Source organism: Podarcis vaucheri, assembly GCF_965113315.1.
Source record: "Podarcis vaucheri genome assembly, chromosome: 2".
Taxonomy (NCBI): Eukaryota; Metazoa; Chordata; class Lepidosauria; order Squamata; family Lacertidae; genus Podarcis; species Podarcis vaucheri.
This window is the reverse complement of record NC_138760.1, coordinates 64,661,561-64,680,648: the sequence shown is the minus strand read 5'-3', so window position 1 is coordinate 64,680,648 and position 19,088 is coordinate 64,661,561. Positions and strand designations below refer to the sequence as shown.

The 19,088-nt window shown below is 39.3% G+C and overlaps 1 protein-coding gene across 1 annotated transcript in view; it reads right to left on the bottom strand.

The window, feature by feature from the left end:
* Nucleotides 1–19,088, bottom strand: part of SPOCK1 (SPARC (osteonectin), cwcv and kazal like domains proteoglycan 1) — a gene marked incomplete at its 5' end in the record, with an annotated part of 409,034 nt that overhangs the window by 272,078 nt on the left and 117,868 nt on the right. The window contains 1 exon segment of the mRNA XM_082211637.1: nucleotides 4,450–4,495. Within this exon segment, the coding sequence (XP_082067763.1) occupies nucleotides 4,450–4,495 (46 nt within the window).

Genomic DNA, 19,088 nt, shown 5'->3' with positions numbered 1-19,088 from the left:
CCCTTCCATTTTATGACTATAAACATGTTCTGCCAATATCTTTCCCCCCTCCACTTTAAATTCAGGAATAAGACTTCAAGTTGGCAAACCTTCCACCTGTGCAATTCCTATCCCCCAATCCTACTTCCTAGTCACAGCGAGCAGTCAAAAATACACATTCCCAGCATTAAAAGGAACCCAGACTTTGAAATTAGAACTACGTACTTTTGCTGATTACTGATCAATTATGTGAGACTTTCAGGGTGGAGTCCGATCCACCAGCAGAGGTATATTGTGAAGTGGCAGAAGCCTAATTATGCTGGTGGAACTCAAAATATGCTACTGTCCTGACAGATCTGCCAGTAGAAATCCTCTGACATACCTGTAGAATACTCTGCTTGCAGAGCTATTTCACCAGTGAAAGTATGTTGATGAAATTGGGGTGAGCTGTGGATGGGACAGCGTAAGGGCACACTTATGCAAAATCTTCTATGCACCCAGAACATGGCTGCAAAGCTTTAGACAAGCTGCCAACCTGGTGTAAGGAATTTACCTCCCAAAACAAAGTAGCCACCTCCGGTCACCTTCCATCCTACCAATATTGCTGTGGCAGAGCATAGGATATGGCATAACAACTCCCATTCACAGCACACTACCACCAATATAAAACCCCATATAGGGAGACTATAAGACACATGACATGGGGCCCTTTTCTCTGACTTCATTTCACATGTACTTGGAGCTCACAGAGTGGTATTCTGATGATGGGAAACTATGGAAGAAGGATTACTTGGCCCATCTAACAATGGAGGCTTTGACATGAATCTCTTAACAATTAGGACATACAGAGGTGTATGTTGTGTAGCATTGTATCAACAACACTATCATTCCCTGCCCTGCTTTATTTTGGCCTAAGGTAACGGGACCTAACTGCCAAGAGTCAATTATCTGTATTAAAACTGCCCAGTTTATGAAGTCTGATTTCTGAACAGCTTAAATCAATAATTTTAAACAGGTCACTGATTATATGTCAGAGTGCAATAGCTGTGCTTTGGATTTTTAGAGAGAGGGGGAGAAAATGTGCAGACTAGCTTTAGAAGCCCTGGAGAGGAAACGTGGCATTCACAATAACAGCAAACTGATTAGCGGCTTGAAAGTAAGGCAATTACAAATATGAGAGAGAACTTGACATCATTAGAATTCCAAGAGCACAAATACATTAGCATCCCAGGAAATACAAGACAATAAAAACCAGCAATGCAATGCAGGAGCATAAGGCTTACTTATATAAAATGGTCACATTTCAGTAAAGAATGAAACCGAGCCCTCCTGAACTCACCCCAACACACATCACCATTACACACGCACATTCAATCACCACATAATACAGCCGGGAAGCTTGTGATTATGTACCGGTTAGAAAATGGGCGAGTCCTTTCACAAATACCTTCTTTGCATGAACGAGATAATTATGCATTAAGAATTGCACATTCAAATCATTGTATGTCCACAGAGGAAAGTAATTCCTGTGCCAATCAACAGTGAAAAACAAAAAAACCAAATTTAAATCCTGGAAACACAAGGCTTAAGGAGGGATTTAGGTAGCCTACAGACATTCTGTTGAACATCTAATCCAAACAGAGATGTATTTCATTGGTATTCCAGTAGTGGCAAACCTGAAACTTGCATGAGTGGATTGTCCTTAAGTTGCATCCAGAAACACACAGGAGATAAATTCCGAGGTAGAACAACAGCACAATCCAGCTGTTTTTGTAGAAATGATTGGATCTCAAGGATACTTTTAGCACTTCATCAGACACATATTGGTCAGTAACTACTGTGATGTACATCACATAATACAGCAATAAATATGGAAGAGAATACTATTTGTCTGTAATGTGCCAGTGAAATGTCAGGGATTTTAAAAATTTGTAATGGAACTGGTTGGTTACTGCACAGTAATTTACAAAACTGCATGCTTTATAATGCTGGTCACCAGCCTAGGAAGCTGTCCTCTTATATATGCCAGAGTGCCAGCAGTGCTTGTTTGCAGTAGACACCATGCAGTGTAAAGATGATCAATAGCATCTGCTAAAATTTTAATGAGGCAAGACCCAGGGAAGGTTAATTGTCCCACATGTTCTCCTTGCTAGTAACAGAGTCTTAATGAAAAACTATTTCAAGCAGCTTTTTTTTTCTTATTTAAGGGTTTTCAGGACACCAGTGCAGAATGGTATTCTTCTGCCGTGCTGTTGGGTGCAGCAGAAATGTTAAGTTCTAAGGGAGAAATGTGGCCGTCACATTGTTAGAAATCTAGTGTGGTACCATCAGTTTATAATATGCACTTAAACTACTTTCCAGTTGAATGGTTGCAGATTTTTGCTTTTTACTCAACTGGCAGAAACTGATATGTACAACCCCAGCAGGACTGCTAATGTGCCTTATTATCTTCTCCGTATGAGATCTGGAAAGAATCTGCTGCACAACCCTGTATAGAAGGGGTTCTCAATATGGTGGTTTCCCCCTTGAAAGGAACATGGATATGTATGTTCGTTAAGCAAGTAATGCCTTCCTGACCTCCAGCCAAGACCTGGGTGCATTATATATCCCTGACAGAGGACTGTGACAGCACCCCCACTTTCATAACATCCTAATATGATTTGAAAAGAAGGGAGCTAGAGAGAGTAGTCACTTTGTGGTTAACGGTATTTTCCTGACTATAGTTTATGGATAGGATTAGAGATATGTTCTATTCCTCTTATAGTGCCAGTGTTCAGATTAGTATCCCACAGATCAACACAAGCAGCAGCAACAGGCCGTATAAATGAGGTTATAACCAAGGATCTTGGCATGTTCATCTGTACAACAGATGACAGCACAAAGATAAAAGGGTCGGAAGCCAGAGTCAGGCATTAAGGATGGAGGATGATCTAAAAGTTTGAGAAACTGCTGTAGAGTCTCTGGAAATTCTAGATGCTATGATAAACTTCTAAACTACCCACATGTAGAATCTCTATGTGCTCCAGCCAATCAGAATTTATTAAATACCTTTCCTAAAGTACTTGTGGCTTCCATGAATCTGTGATTTACCAAAACTGATCTGACTAGAAATGGATCGTGAATATACTGTGCTGCTCTATATTCTTTACGAATCCAGGCATATGTTACCGTTATAGACAGGTTATTATTCGGCTATATGAATTTATAGAGTAATGGCAGGCCAGATATTCCTTTACCATTTTACTTTCCTCAAGGCAGGTGAGTTTTGGTCTGCTAGGTTAATGATTCCATCATTTGGTAACATTGTTTTCTTGAGTGATAGATTTCATCAACACTTTACCAGTATTTCCTTGCCAACATATGGTACTGCATCACAGCACTGACTCTTTTATTTCTGTATACTGCACATGAGAGCAAGACAGCTCTGACACCTTTTCCTTTAGCACATTTGATGGGTGTACTCTTTGCTGTGGGAGATTTTTTTGCACTCACAATGAAACAAAAATTGCATTTAACAGCAGTCTTTCCAGGGGTAGCATTACACTATTGTTTACGGTGACCTTTTATTTTCAGATGAGGAAGCAAGCTAAAATATCTCTTGCACACAAGCACACAAAAAAGGGAAAAGGAAAAAGAACAGAAATGTAGCAAGAAAAATGAAAATACAGCAGATGATGCTGTTGAAATTCTAAAGCCATGTTTGGCACAATTGTTTCATCATAAACTGGCAACTTTGACAAAATGCATTTAAAGATATTACAAGTGAAAGAATCACAAAACATAACAAATATGCATTGTTTTTTTTGCAGTGCATTATTTTTTTTACTTTCACAACACTATTCCAATACAGATGAGAGATCATAGAAAGGTTACTGCAAAAAATGAGATCTTTACAGAACATGCGAAGCACCAGTCTTCATGAGAAAGTAATTTATATTGGGGAAAGGCACAACAGTAAATTAGACACTCTCTTCCAAAGCACCACTTTCTCAGTTTTCAAAGCATTCCCACTGGGCTGCTAATGAGTAAAAGAAGTATCACAGAAGATCCTAATTCCATGTTGCAACTACTTTGACCCTTTGTAATAATATGAATTCAGTGAGACTACGGTATAGTTGAAAGAATGGAACTTTATTGTTTAATCTGGGGTCACCAACCTAGCGCCCACAGTCACTACGATAACTGTGAAGGCCTTCACTGGTGCTCCTGGGCAGAGCATCTAGATGTTAAGATTTATTTGCTTTCTTTAGTGTTTTTAAGGTTCTAGCCCTCCTGGAAAAGGAAGTTGTGAAGCAAAATGTGCAGGTACCCTTGTAAGCAATTTCTATGAAATAAGCCAGGCTGGCTGCTCCTGTCAGTAGCTGTTTTAAACCAATAGGTGAAGCTATGTTGTTGAGAAACCAAGCATTATGGATATTGATACTTATAAAACAAAGCAATTTTATAGAGTGAATATAATATTTCTTTTACCTTGATCAAAAGGCTTGTTTGGATTCCAGTTTCTGAAATAATCATCCTAAAGGGAAGAAAATAGGAGTGAAAACAGTTAAACTGTTAAAATGAAACGTAGGTATTCTTTTGGGCAGGTCTTTTATTTATTTCTTTGTTAAACAAACATGCAAACTCTTTTTCTGTAATCCATTTACTGTTTGGCCTCAAGATAAAACAAAGTTTAAAAATTTAAAATGTTGCTTTCAAACATATACACACAAAATATAACACAGAAAATGAAGATATATTTCAAAATACTGTGCTATCTTAGTGGCTCCAGGGTTGTGTATATATCCAGGGAATTTCAAAGAAGCCTAACCAGTGAAGGGAAAACTCCTCTCGGCTTCATTTGGAATTGGGCTCATCTAGCCCAACCAATTTTCTTTTAAACTCGGCAGAGATCTTGGTTATTTTTGAGTGCAATCCCAAACTTTTTCAGGATATCATTGCACACCCAATGACATAATGTGGAGAATGACATGGTTGAAATCCTTCCCCATAACCAGTTCACTTTTCTCCCTTACTCCATTCCAAAATTTATACCTGGAATGGATTGGGAAAGGAAAAGGGTTAACTTGGGTTATATCTGAGTTAGAGGAAAACTCTGGAAGTAATAATGCTTCATATTACAGTTGGGCTTTTTAATTTGCTGATATTCATATTCAAAGCAAAGGCATTATGAACTGCAGTGACTAAATCTGATAGCAAAGGTTCTTTTACCCATTACACACGTTAGTGGTAAGTGACCTTTCCTCTGTCTCTGGCATGTATACCTGTAAAAATCAGCACTAGCAACATATTTACAAATGAAGTCTGTGAAACTGGCCTTTGTGGTAAGGCATCTGTTTAAGAGCTATGCATAAGGAACTGTAATATTGTGCAAGTAGTGTGCACAAGACAAGCAGAGGCAGAGGTTGCTTCCTTTCTCAACAGGGCCACACATTGGCTGCTATTAGCTCTTCCTCCTCAAGATGCACAACCAGGATTTCAATTTACAATACCAGATTTTGTAAGCATGGCAAATGGCTCTTCCTGGGTGTGCATATCCTGCATGGGAGAGAATTGACTGGGTGTAGGCCTCATATTTCTGTGCTAGAGATGATAAAAATACCACAGGTTTGTTGTTGTTTTTTTTACTAGGTATTCCTCTCCTGTAAAGCACTCTGGGATAATAAAGAAGTCATGAAGGGTGGCATGCAAATGACATTTAAAAAACCCAATATTTTCAACTACTTAACAAGCAAAGGATTTAGTGAGCTGTCTTTAATTTAACAGTTTAACTAGTCAACCTTAGTACATTACCCACCCCCTACATTTATCTACATTTTAAAAAATGAATTAAAGTTGCACGTGGTAATTTTAGTGATCTTGGATTATAGCCAATACACTCTGGGGTAGACCCATTGAAATCAATGGATTTAAGTTATAAAATCTATTGATTTCAGTGAGTCTAATCTGAGTATCACTAATATTGGACATCATTTTGTTCAAATAAAAAACAAATTATTATCTCTTAATGAAGCAAAATTATTGCTACTTGTCCCTTTTGCAACCTTCAGTCAATTGATTCTGAGAGCTTCTCTTCATCTCTCTTTCCATTTCAGTCCCCTGCTGCTGTGAACATTGTATAACTTCTTCACGTGCTCCTTTCATCCTTTCCTCCAGAAGTTTTTGGTGAAAGCATTTTAAAACAGATTTTAAAAATCCATTCCCTTTACCCCCATCTACATTCCTCCTCCTCCTCTCCTGTATTAGCTGAGGTTTCCTTATTTGCTTCTTTTTCTGTGATTATTCACTCATATTTGTCTTTCATGATTCTCTCTTTCCACTCTACTACTCATGCCCCTCACTCAATTTTCTCTTGCTTCCTGACATCCATTGCCCTAGCATTCCTCTTTATTGCATATTTGTAATTTTTCTCTATATGTTCTCTTTTTCATTCCTGTAAGTCTACCCTTGTTACACACAAAAAAAGTGTTTGATTCTCATTCCCCACTCTCTCTCATTGTTCCTCTCTTTCTTGAGGATACTGCTCTTTTCCAATGTCTTACTTTCCCTCCTCCAAATGTTGTCACTTTTTTTTTTAAAGCTGCTCAGCCTATCTTCTCTTCCTCCAACCCTCTTAGAGAAAAAAAAAGCTTAAGGGTCAAAAAATAGCAAGTAACAGCTACATGAATGCAACACTGCCCACTTGCTTCCAGCTCAGAAAAGGTTTGCTCCTCACAGTTCACTTGGCCAAATGTTTTGATTACAGCCCTTGTTTGACAGTACAGAGATAATTCTAGAAAGTATAGTCTTTCCATAGGTCGTTTTCAAATTGGTTTTAGTTCTTTTCACTCTCTCACTTCTATTTCTAGTAATCTTATTGCAGCAATATCTCTTCTCTGTATTCCTTCTTCTGGTTCTTTAGCCTCTAGTCCAGCTGACTGACCCACTTCCATTGCTTGCTTGAGTATTGGAGTTAAGCAGTAACTTTCTTGTCATTACTTCAGAGTTTCTAACAATGGTTCTGCTTAACCACCTCTTATGCTTTCTGAAAGAACTGAGTACTGGGCCCTTTTCTTTTCATCCCTGACATTCTCCCTTTTAGCTCTTTTATCTGCTTTTTTCCTCTCACATACACATTTATATTGAGTTGCAACTATACTCACCTACACCCAAGCCATTTCTTCTTTTCATGTTCCAACCCCCTGCGGTTTTCTGATACCCTTGTATTCATATTCATATGAATAATATCCATTTTCTCAAACTTAATTTGGGTCAAAATTGAGCTTCTGATTTTTCCTCTTATGCAGAACTTTCTCTTACGCATGTTCATATTGTTTTTTCTCCTCAAGCTTAAAATCTAGGCATTCTCATTTCCTCCATATGTCCATGGTCTTTCAAAGTCTTAACTTTTAAGATAAACCATTCACTACCAAATGAAGTAGACTGCACTTATTCATGGTCATTATTATTTCCTCCATTTTCTGCACAGATAAATTGTAGCATTATTCTTGTTGGTATTGCTGTTTCTGCTCTCAAAATTCTATAGTCTGTATTCAACTCTGCCACCTGCCTGATATATTCTACTTGCCTTTCAGCTCATGCAATTCCCAACCCCACTCTGGTTATACTGCTCCTGTCACTTGGTTCCTCTTCCTTCTCATCAGTGCTTTAAGCTACTTGTATTTAAATAATTTTGCATTATCTTTTCGCCTCTCTATCATCTCTTATTTCTATACACACTTCTTCCTAAAACCTTCACTCTAAAGGTACCAATTTCCTAGTTAAACCTAAGTACACTTTTTCTATTCCCCACCTACTTCCATTTCTCGTTCCCTGGAGTGCTCTTCCATTTAACAGCTGACTCTCTTTTACAATGAAGTAAAAACTCCTTTACATTCTTGCTTCTCCCAACTGCTGCTCTTCAACCCCTTTTTACCGTTCTTCCATTTCCTCCCTAATATCATCGTGCCTTTTTGTTAGATTGCAAGCCTACAGACAAAGCTTGCTTAATTTGTGTGCAACTTGCTAATTTATATGGCATTAGGCATATTTTGAAGGTGATACTAATGGGTTTTTTCCCCTTCCATAAGATCTACATACCTCCTGATTGTAATAAAACCTCAAAGCGGTTTACAAAAGGGCAGAGCGGTATATAAAAAGTGTGAGCTGGAGTGGGAAATTGATCAAATGCAGATCTAATCACACGAAGCAGGAAATGACAGCTAGTTAAGAATAAGATATTTTCAATGTACATATTCTAAACTAGCATCATTTTATTTTAGCAGCTTCTGCATCCCAGGGCTTCTTCTAATGCAGTGGATTCACTACTACGAAGTTTTACTGCTCAACTGAACAAATGACTTGCAGAAGCATATTTCACTCTCACAAAAAGTATTATTAGACCTGACCCCCGCTTTAAGCTTAATTGCTTTTAATTTATTCCTCTACAAAATACAATGCTTTAGTATTTCTTAAGTGTCTTTTCTTCCCCAAGCTATTCATTACTTACATTATCTAAATTGAGAGGAACATATTCATTTAACCCACTGCACTGTAGGGGAAGGCAGCACAATGATTCCATCTAGTGTGATGAGAATGCTATCCCCAGTTCTGCTCTGGAAAGTTGGGGGAGCTCCAACAACAGATTTAGGGAGCACACAGGGGGAGGAGGGGCACTGATGGAACCTTAGTTTTAATGCTATGTTCAATACAACTCAAAGTCTCTTAGGAATAAAAGCATGTTTGTGTATGGGGGAAAATACATAGATAAGGGAACTGTGGGGGTTTTTGTTTTTGTTTTTAGACAAACCTTCTCTGATATATAAACTTTTAGCATGTAGAAAAGGACATGCTTTCTTGTACACTGAAGTGGTGATACTATGTTAATGGGAGACACTTTATAAATATTTTAAATAAATAAAGATTAACAACAGCATTTATTGTGCTATTACTGCTTTATTAACTGAGCACTGGAAAAGTTCGAGGAGTGCTCACTTAGTGAAGCTTGTGTGATTAAATGCCTGTACCAGTTTGATCTTCCCTCCCTACTGGATCAGTTTGCCTAGAGCCATTTTGTACCTAGATGTTAAACCAGGGATGACAATACAGAAGTTTAATGGGCAGCATTCAGCTACATTTTGCTCATTTCTGTGGGTCTACTCCGAGGAAAGCTTAGTTGAATATCACCTGATATAGTTTCCAAACAGAACGAACTCTTGCTCAATACTTTCCAGTCTATTTCATAGACCAGAGACCAGAAAATGAACAAGTTTTGGAACAAAGAGGCTAAACCATTATTTAAAATGTTGACTGTGTATAAAATGCCATGCAGTACCTTTTAGGTATTCAATTGTTAAGAAGAAGAAGCAAACATACCTCAACTTCCTGATGACGTAAGCATAATAAATGAGGAAACATAAAAGAATGAATTTAAATATTGGGAAAGAATGCAAACATTTTTCAGTCCCCCCCCCAACAATTCAAAGAAACATTTGATGCAAGACAAAATTTAAAATCAGAATATCCATTTATACTTTCTAAATTCCATTGCAAGTCATCTAGCTATTTCCATTACCTAAATAAATATACAGTTCTGTAGGCAATAAAATTCTATTTCTAAAAAACAAAACTGTAATAAAATGTCATGCTTGACAAGTATAGGAAAACTAAACAGAAATGAGCTTATCTTTCATGAGCTCTTAATGTTATGTTGAATGATTTTGCCATAGTTGTGTTAGAAAGGGTAGGGGGAGGGAGAAAACCCCCCAATGCTAATTACAATTAGAACTATACTCCCTAAAAGTAATTGATCAGTAGTGGCCTCAGTAGGGTCTTTGCCCATCTGAGCATTTGGAATCTTAATTCACTAGTATAAGTGGCTAGTAAAGGTAAAGGGACTCCTGACCATTAAGTCCAATCGCGGACGTCTCTGGGGTTGTGGCGCTCATCTCACTTTACTGGCCGAGGGAACTGGCGTTTGTCCATAGACAGCTTCCGGGTCATGTGGCCAGCATGACAAAGCCGCTTCTGGAGAACCAGAGCAGCACACGGAAATGCCGTTTACCTTCCCGCCAGAGGGGTACCTATTTATCTATTTGCACTTTGACATGTTTTCGAACTGCTAGGTTGGCAGGACCTGGGACCGAGCAACAGGAGCTCACCCCGTTGCGGGGATTCAAACCACTGACCTTCTGATTGTCAAGCCCTACGCTCTGTGGTTTAGACCACAGCACCGCCTTTACCTTTCTTTCTTTACCTTTACATCAACAGTACATATTATTTAGACATGTAACATTTATGTAATGAAACCAGCAAGGTGGGAGGATTATAAACCATTGGGAATAAGAAATAAATTGTAATATATTGAAACATACCAATTTAAAATGTTAATATGTTAATCTTAGTGGTGTGCAGGGATCCAGATGAATCCCAAGCAGAATGCTTTGGAGGGATAATAATGTTGTTCAAGGTGAAACAGGATCTGTCCAACATGCCCTCAACCAAAGCAATGTCCCCTGAAGTGTTTTGTGGTGCACTGGGGATGTGGGTGTCAAAGACACAATTACAGCGCATCTGCTAAAAAGTCAAACTATGTATTTAAGCTTACTATAGGGGGAAAATGTGAAAGGGAGGGTTCCAAACCAGATTACAGATCTATTTTGTAATCTGAGGGAATAATTTTATCAGTGCTCTTCAATCACAGTGCTTTGGGAAGAAGAGGTCTGATGAAATAAAGAACTTTGCTCTTCAGTGTTTCTTCAGGAAAGTCCTGTCTCTAAGGAGCAGGATGCAAGAAGAGTTCTGGTGGGATTCTCTGGAGGTTTCTTTTGTGTTCTCATTCCAGTCAATACACCCAAACTCTTGTTGCCCACCTTTCCCAAGCTCTTCTTTTCTTATTTATTCTATTTTGACTTACTTTTACTGCAGTTGGCTTTTTGAGTCCAAATGTATTATGACAGCAGTACTCATTCTTGCTCAGTCATAGTATGGGATAGGAGAATCTGTCCATTTTTGTTTCTTTCACTTTCTCATTTTTTGAATCTTAAGTTCCATTCTCCACTTTTGCACATCAATTAGTGAATGTTTTCTTTCAAAAGTTCTCAGCAGCTTTGGGTGCTGGATGCTGGGAAGAATTGCTCTATTTGCAAATCCTTGTTTTGCTGATTTCATTTAATATTTTAATTTTCTGAGATTGTTAATTTGAGGTTGTCACCCGCTGTACGCCATGATCACCACAGTTATAACAAATAAAGGCTTGACATATCTCGCTCTGCATGTCATGAGTCTATCTCATATATTAGTTTCACCTTTTAAATTGAATTACTGAAATAAATGAACTTTTCCACGATATTCTAATTTTTCGAGTTTCACCTGTATTTCACACACTTGTCTTCAGAACATTATACTTGCTAATGTAAGACACCAGAGTGAAAGCTTTGAAGGTGGGCATGGGTAGCAGCATTAATAATGTTCAATATACACATACCAAGTGGCATAGCACCATCAGCATTTATTAAAATAATGTTTGTTCCACTCTTCATCTAAAAAAGGCCCCTGGAACAGCTTATAGATTGCTTAAAAAGATTTCAGCCTGTATTTTGCCCCTTACCATGTGAAAGGTGAAATTAGCTTTAACTTCTCCTGCAACTATCCTAGACATAGAGATCACAACAGAAGTAAAGTCAAATCAAATCACAAAAAAATTCTTGCTCAGATTAACTTTGATGAGTTCCAAATATATGCAACTCCACCCAGAATCTCATTCTTGTTTTTGTAACTTCTGCTTTATAAACCTGATAATTAAACTCCTTGAAGCAAGTAAACTCTTTATTACACAGGAACACATTTCACAGATGTTTTGCAAACTTGTCAAAAAAAGGAAGCTTACATAAAATGCTTAGGTTATGAATAGCAAAAACATTAGCTAAATAGGACTATAAATGTTGGATAAATTGCAGTTATCCATTGTACACTAATCTAGCAGCAATGAGATGAATAAAAGAGCTCTACAGCGAGTGTACTACTCTCAATACATTCTCATATTTGGCGACTGAAATGCTAATCTTAATTTTGCATTAAGTAAATGGCAAGAAATGGCCTTTTGTGCATCAGTGTCCTGGAACAGCAGACCAAGGCCTGGTGACCATTACTTTCCAGGCAGATCAATAATATCATAGGAGCTGAAGCAGTGATAGCAGCTGAGGCAATCAGCCAATCAGGAGAGTGACTGTGGAATTTAAATGAGCTGCTGACAGTTTAACAGGCAGATAGGGACTTTCTGTCTGAGCGGTCTTCTTAACACGTATCTGTCAGGAGGGACAGATAGTGAATTGGCTCTCAAAGATAGGGATTTGACTCTCAGTGGGAGAGGGACTAACAGTGTGGACAGTTGGGATCAGAACTGGGAGCAGTTAGCTAGGCAGGGCAACTCAGTTTTCATTCCCCGAGGGCAAGTTAAATCCAAGAAAAGGAAGAGTGGGTGTTGCTGGTTAGAACACTGATAGACTTTTGGTGCGGGGGGTGTTGTCTACCTGTGACTTGGTTTGTAAAAGACTGCTGTTTAAAAGTTCCTATGTAAAGAGTTTGTATTTTAAACTAAGTTTTGTGCCACACTTTTGAAACCAGAAAATGTTAAACATTCATTGACTGTAATTAAATAAAAAAATTGTTTTGTTCCATAAATGCCTCCTCATGCTTTGAACCTCCGAGTTGAGAGTGAGTTGTCACTGGGTAGCCTTCACGGAGATACAACACCTTGCTGTTGTTAAAACATGAACGCTACCTCAAACAGTTAACTGTAGACCTATACTGTGTGGGTGCAGTGAAATCTTTATCTAGTAGAACACACACAATATCATTCACAATACCCAGCATCCATCTTTGTTGAGGCTGTTTGTTACACCTGTGCTTTTTGATGTCCTTGCTTTGTAATATTGAAAATCATCTCAACATCAAAGAAAGGTTGGAGCAGCTGCTTGTTGAAACCAACCTAGCCTATACCATAAACATCTCCCCAAGGTCTAATGCCCATTTAAAGCAAACTCTAGTACCAGCAAATTACACATTTCCCCCTCTTAATTCAAATGGAGATTTCCCAGTTGAGCCTGCTCTAGTAAGAGAGGTTAGTCTCTCAACCTTCTAAGCACACTGTAATTTTCCTAGCTATCATTTTCTGCCCTGTCTCTTGGGAGGTGGAGAATATTCATTCAATTAGGTTGGTTTCCACAGTGAATGAATTGCATATACTGTTGGGATATTTCTTGAAATCCCTCCATCCACCCTTTGGCAGAAGGAATAATTGAAGACATGCTGATACATTTGCCAAGGCAGTTGGAAGTCAGGTGATACTACTTGTGCACATGAAAAGATAATGCAAAATATATATGGCAGGGACGATTTTGGATAGCAGTACAGATCTGGGGGAATCAAGATCTCGGAGGTTGCTGCACCTCAATTGCTTACGAAATTTTAGTAGAGTCACCAGTTTGAAGATGCTTTGGGTATGCATTTGAATGTGTCTATATGTATAAATGCTTGCTTTTCATAAGTTTATAAATATATAAATTTTGTTTACTTTGTTAAACAATGAAGATAAAATCATACACTTCTGCACAGTATGACACTGAGTCTCTCTTATTTGGGATCTAATAATTAACCAGACTATTCCTCTAAGCCTCTTCCTTTTTAACATACTTCATTTCCGAGGCCTTTTAAAATTATGGACTCTTCCTGCAGATAAAATGTTTGTCTCTTCACTAACTAGGCGAAACTGACAGTCCAAACCCTGGCTACTTCTCCTCTGCAAAGCAGAGGATAGCATGGGATCCCCAGCTGTAGCAGTCCAATATACAAACCTTCTCAGGCCCAGTCAAGTTGCATAACAGCCTAAGGCTATGATATCAAGGTGATTTTAAAGGTTTATAAGATTTGATGCTTTTGAGCATTCTTGCATTGGTTTTTTTCTTTCAACATCCGATAGCAACACCCTAAAAATTCTCATCGATTTTGGGGGGTGAGCAAGACTGTGTTCACATATCCCTTACAAAGACATGGGTTAGGAACCCTAATTAGGTAGACAGCCACTGTGGTGAAGAAGTGATGTATGGGGCAAGAGTTAAGTATCCCTCCTCTCACCTATACTATCTTCCCTGAAAATTGTGTCTTTCCAAAGCCATTTTCTAGAGGAGCTTAAAACTGTGGGATTAGTTGGATGAGAACTTCCCTGGAACCACCATTGGCTCACTGCTTGTTTGCAGAACCTGTTCATGGCACTCCTAGGTCTTTTGGTGGCTGCCGGCTGCCATTTCTTCTCTAAGAAAACCCTAAAGATGTTCATGAAGCAGAACTGCTCTTTACAGAAACCATGTTGATTTGTCCTCAGCAAGGCCTATATACTTAGAATTTGAGATTTAATAATGCCTTTCACTAACGTAATGACAGACTTTAACAGGCCTGTAATTTCTTGGTTTTCCCATGAATGATATCTAAATATATGAGGTCAAAGAAGAACATAAAATTAAAGCCTCATTCACTATTGAGCTACCCAGAGCAAGTAACATGGGTAACAATGGCTAGTAATGAAATATATGTCCATAGTTTTTGCTTTGTGTTATGGAAGCAACTCAAAGTTTTGCTTTTATTGGCTTAACTCTTAATCATTTTGAGAATAATTAATATCAGATAAAACGAGTGCTCTCCAGAAGTCATGGTTCCCTGCAAGTTAAATTATAAATCAAATTGTAATTATGTTCCACAAAGAACTACAAGCCCCACTGGTTAAAATCTATAGGGAAACAAATACCAGTCAAGTACAACAAGTTTATCTCATTTTGACATTTAGTGTTACAAGTGTTCTACCTCAATGGAGATAACTGAAAACACTATGTGGAAAGTTTTTCAAGGAGTTGTATAAATGACCAACTAATTTCTGCTGTTTGTGATAGACAAATATTTAAAAATGCACACAAATTTCAGCTTTAAGGATGGACTACAATATTGTGTGGCGAGGCCCTGGACCCCCTAGCTCTCGCCATACACCAACACAAGTATATGGGTTAATGGGATAAATAAGGCCACAACTTTATTGGTTACAAATGTGAGCGGTTTGGCTTAGGCAATTGGGTGAAGCAAGACTATATCCTGACTCCTGCCTAACTGCAGGAAGTCTCTTAAGGGTCAACCACTGAAAGGGGGAGCCCTATGATGTACATCAATTAAGAGCACCCCCAGGGTCACTGATGGGGTTGTGGCATGACCCTAGCCCACGCCCAGGCTTTGGACAGGAACCACACCCCCAGATCCCTTTAACGGGATCCCCTTAACGAGAAGGGGCAGGTGGAGGCAACAACCTCTCCTCCCATAATAAGGCTTACCCAATACCTAACCTTACAAAGTTGTGACAATTGCTACTAGGTAGGTGAAAACCAATTTTGCCTAGTGGAAAAATTCATACCCGGCCCCGACAACTAGGTGACTAATATAAGACTCCAGGGTTGCTGCGAGGACCCGGATTCCCACCCGCAAAGCAACCCCTCCTAAAAGGGGGAGCTGACTAATGCAAAGGAGATTGTCTCATCAGTGCAAACGTTTATGTTTGCCCAATGAGACAATCTCCTCTTTCCTTCTCCTGCATGCTGTTCTGGGATTCTTCTGACCCTTTGAAGCAGATGTGGGGGAGCTGTGGGGGCGCAAGAGAGGAGAGAGGGGGAAAGGTCTATTGCATTAACTTCTGTTAGTACGTGTTAGTTGAATCTGGCCCTAATTTTTCCTTCATCAAAGACCATACAACACTCTGAACAATACAGTACCATTGTCATGCACTTTACCTAAACATATAGCACTATCTATGTTCTATCTATCTATGTTCTATCAGAGCAGTTTTATGATATGAAACAGACTTAGAAATGGTAATGACTCTAGACCATGGAATGAATGGTTATTTGATGCAGGGATTTTTAGGAATTGGACTCATGGTCATCTAATCAGATGAAGATGCATGCAGAGCCAGGCTTAAAGTCTATATCTCCAGGGTCCCAGGATAGGCATCTTTCCCAACTCTACTTGCTGTAATGGGAGATGTTGGCTTTTGAACCTGGCATACGAAGCATGGGCTGCTCCTTGTCCACCACAGCGCTCAGATCACTTCTGCCTGAAAATTCTTCAGGATTCAAAAATTTGTGAATATTCATTACTCACAAGACTCTTCCTGACTCTTTTTACTTCTCCAGTAAGTAAAGTAGCAAAAAGTGTTCTCATATGAATATGGATGCCATGAAGACTATGTATCTATGGGGAAAAGATTTTTTTCTCTCCTTTGGAGGTATTTCCTACATGAGGTATTAAAAGAAATAATAATAATAATAATAATAATAATAATAATAATAATAATAATAATATATTTATGCCCCCGCCCATCTGGCTGGGTTTCCCCAGCTACTCTGGGTGGCTTCCAATCAAATATTAAAAACAAAATACAACATTAAATATTAAAAACTTCCCTAAACAGGGAACAACACGGTAGAAGCAACAACACAGTAATGAGCATATTTCTCCAGGATGGACAGAAAAGGTGAAGACACTTCAAAATGGTAAGTTTCATTTTTGGTGCAAAATAAGGATGACAAGCATTCTGTCTGATTTTTGACATTTTCCCCTAGCACAAAGCACACTGTTATTTTGCAAAGCTACTGTTAACACTGTTAACACTGTTATTCTGCGGCAGCGGCAGAATGAGCACATGCATTGCTAGATCACACAATACTTTCTTCTTACAGTCACAAGGATATACAAGCTACTGTTCTCACTGTGCAATTTAACTATAAGATCTCACATAAGAAGAATAAAGCGCAATCCTAAGCAGACTTATCCAGAATTAAATCTTTCTGAATGCAGATGGTCATTTCTATTCACTTGCAAACGTTTACACAGGCAATGACTTGCTGGTGTCTCTTTCCTCTCCTACCTCCAGCTTCTTTCAATAAACTGGAAAAACTTCGGGGCTACTGTATCCGTACTTGTAAGGATCCTAAGCACTAACTAGTTGCATGAGAGACTGTGTAAATATGCCACGACATGTTTGTTAGTTTTTAAAGTGTAATCTTTATTTTTAACTGATCCTGAAACAGCGAGAAAGAAAGAGAGACTAAGTGGTCCTGAAGCCAGGATACCTCTATCAGTTATGATCCTGAGCTTTTAGATTGTGAAGGTGGCTTCCAGATCTGGACCAGATTTGTCTGTGCTAGCCTACTGAACATAATGGAATTTAAAGGCTTCCTCTCAGTCTGAAAATGAGATGCCATGTGGTTAGCAGTTAAATATAGTTGTTGTTGTTGTTGTTGTTGTTAAGACATCAGCCTTAGCTTCCACTTTCCTGGCCTTGTAGAGCTTGAGCCAACATGAGATAAACTTAACTTTTGTTAACTAGTAGGGTGTTCCCCCCCCCCCACTGAATAACAATATAAAACGTATTTTCAAACTTTAACTAAGACGGGCAACCTTTTCTGATCTAGAATATATCATCTTTTTTGCACCATAAGACGCACATAGCTTTTAGAGGAGGAAAACAAGAAAAAATATTCTGAACGAAACAGTGGAAGTATGATTTTTTTTGGTGCAGGCTGTAGCCATGGACATGCTATGTGATCTGATGGTGAATTTGGGGTGACCCAATGTAAAAATCCTGAGGATCCATGGGCTTTTACCTCCCCGCTCCCAGGCAGCCTCCGCTAGCGTCCCTTATCTCTCTCCCGATCCCACCAATCAGCTGCTTCCTTTCAACACTCCATTCCCTCTTGTTTGCCTTAGTGCCTTTTCCTTAGCTGGAGCAGTTTTTTGCTCCTCCTTTTCTTCCAATTTCTCTCCTCATTGATTTAGTCTTCCTGTTTCCCCCCTTTTCAAGTTTGCTGTCTTTACCTCCCCCCTCCCAGGCAGCCTCCTTTATCTCTGGCATCCCTTATCCAGGGGTGCCGACTTATAAAAAATATTGGGGGGGCCCATACCGGGGTCCTGCCCCGGGAAGTTTTCTAAATTTTAGATGAAAATTAGTGAGTTTTAAAGTATTTCGGCGGAGCCGGAGCGATTGGGGAGGAGGGGGCTTGTTGCAGGATTCTTCAGCTGGGCCGGAGATCCGCTGCTGGGGGGTCCCTGGGCCGAGTTGTGAGCACGGCCTGCTGAAGGGAGATCCAGCCGATTGCGCGATGGGGACGGCCGGGGCTCTCCGGCTAGGGCGCGCGGCTGGCTGTCTGTCTGGCTGGCGAGGGAGCAGGTGGGGAGGAGGCGGGGGATGGCGGCGGCGCTCTGCTGGAGGGGCGCCCGAGATTATTGGGGGGCTGAGCCCCCCAAACGAATTTTTGAGGGGGCTCGGGCCCCCTCAGGCCCCATGGAGTCGGCGCCTATGCCCTTATCTCCCTCCCTGATTGCTTGCTGATTAGCGGCTTTGTTTCCACATCCACTTCCCTCTTAAAAAAAAAAAAAAGCATGATCTGCTTTTTGCCCCTGGGCAATTCGGCTCCAGGGAATTAGGTATGTTCGCCTTTATATGCAAACTGAATCTAATTTCTCCCCCACCCTTGTCTCTGGCCCATTAATGCTACTGCTATGACATGTTTGTTAGTTTTAAAAGTATCACGGGATTATTTGTTGTTTTTCCTGTAACAGTTTACCACTGCTTTCCTTCTATAATTTGTCACTTTTGCAAATTAGATCACTTTCAGCATTCTGTATGATTTGTTTCCACAAAGCTTGTGTGGAGGTGATAAACTGGCTACTGTTTATAGAATATTCATTGAGATTTGATTGTGGAGAGCTTACAGGACCTAACAGCAAAAAAATTCCATATTTATTTTTTATTTTTGGAAGAGAGTTCATTGCATAAGCTTGCCAAATCCACTTTGATTCTGCCAGCCATGGCTATCATAGATACATGATCAATTCCCCTGCTTAGTTCATCATGCTTACTGAATTAGTCTTATTATCAAGTATATTTAATTAGAAATGCTTTCCTTTGAAAAACAACAACCCTGCCACCATAGCTACTGTCGCTTGAATACTTTGATAGCTCATAAAAACTACATAATCAGACAATACTTTTGTAGCTGCTGAATTATTCCTGAATCTTATTTCCCAACTTAACT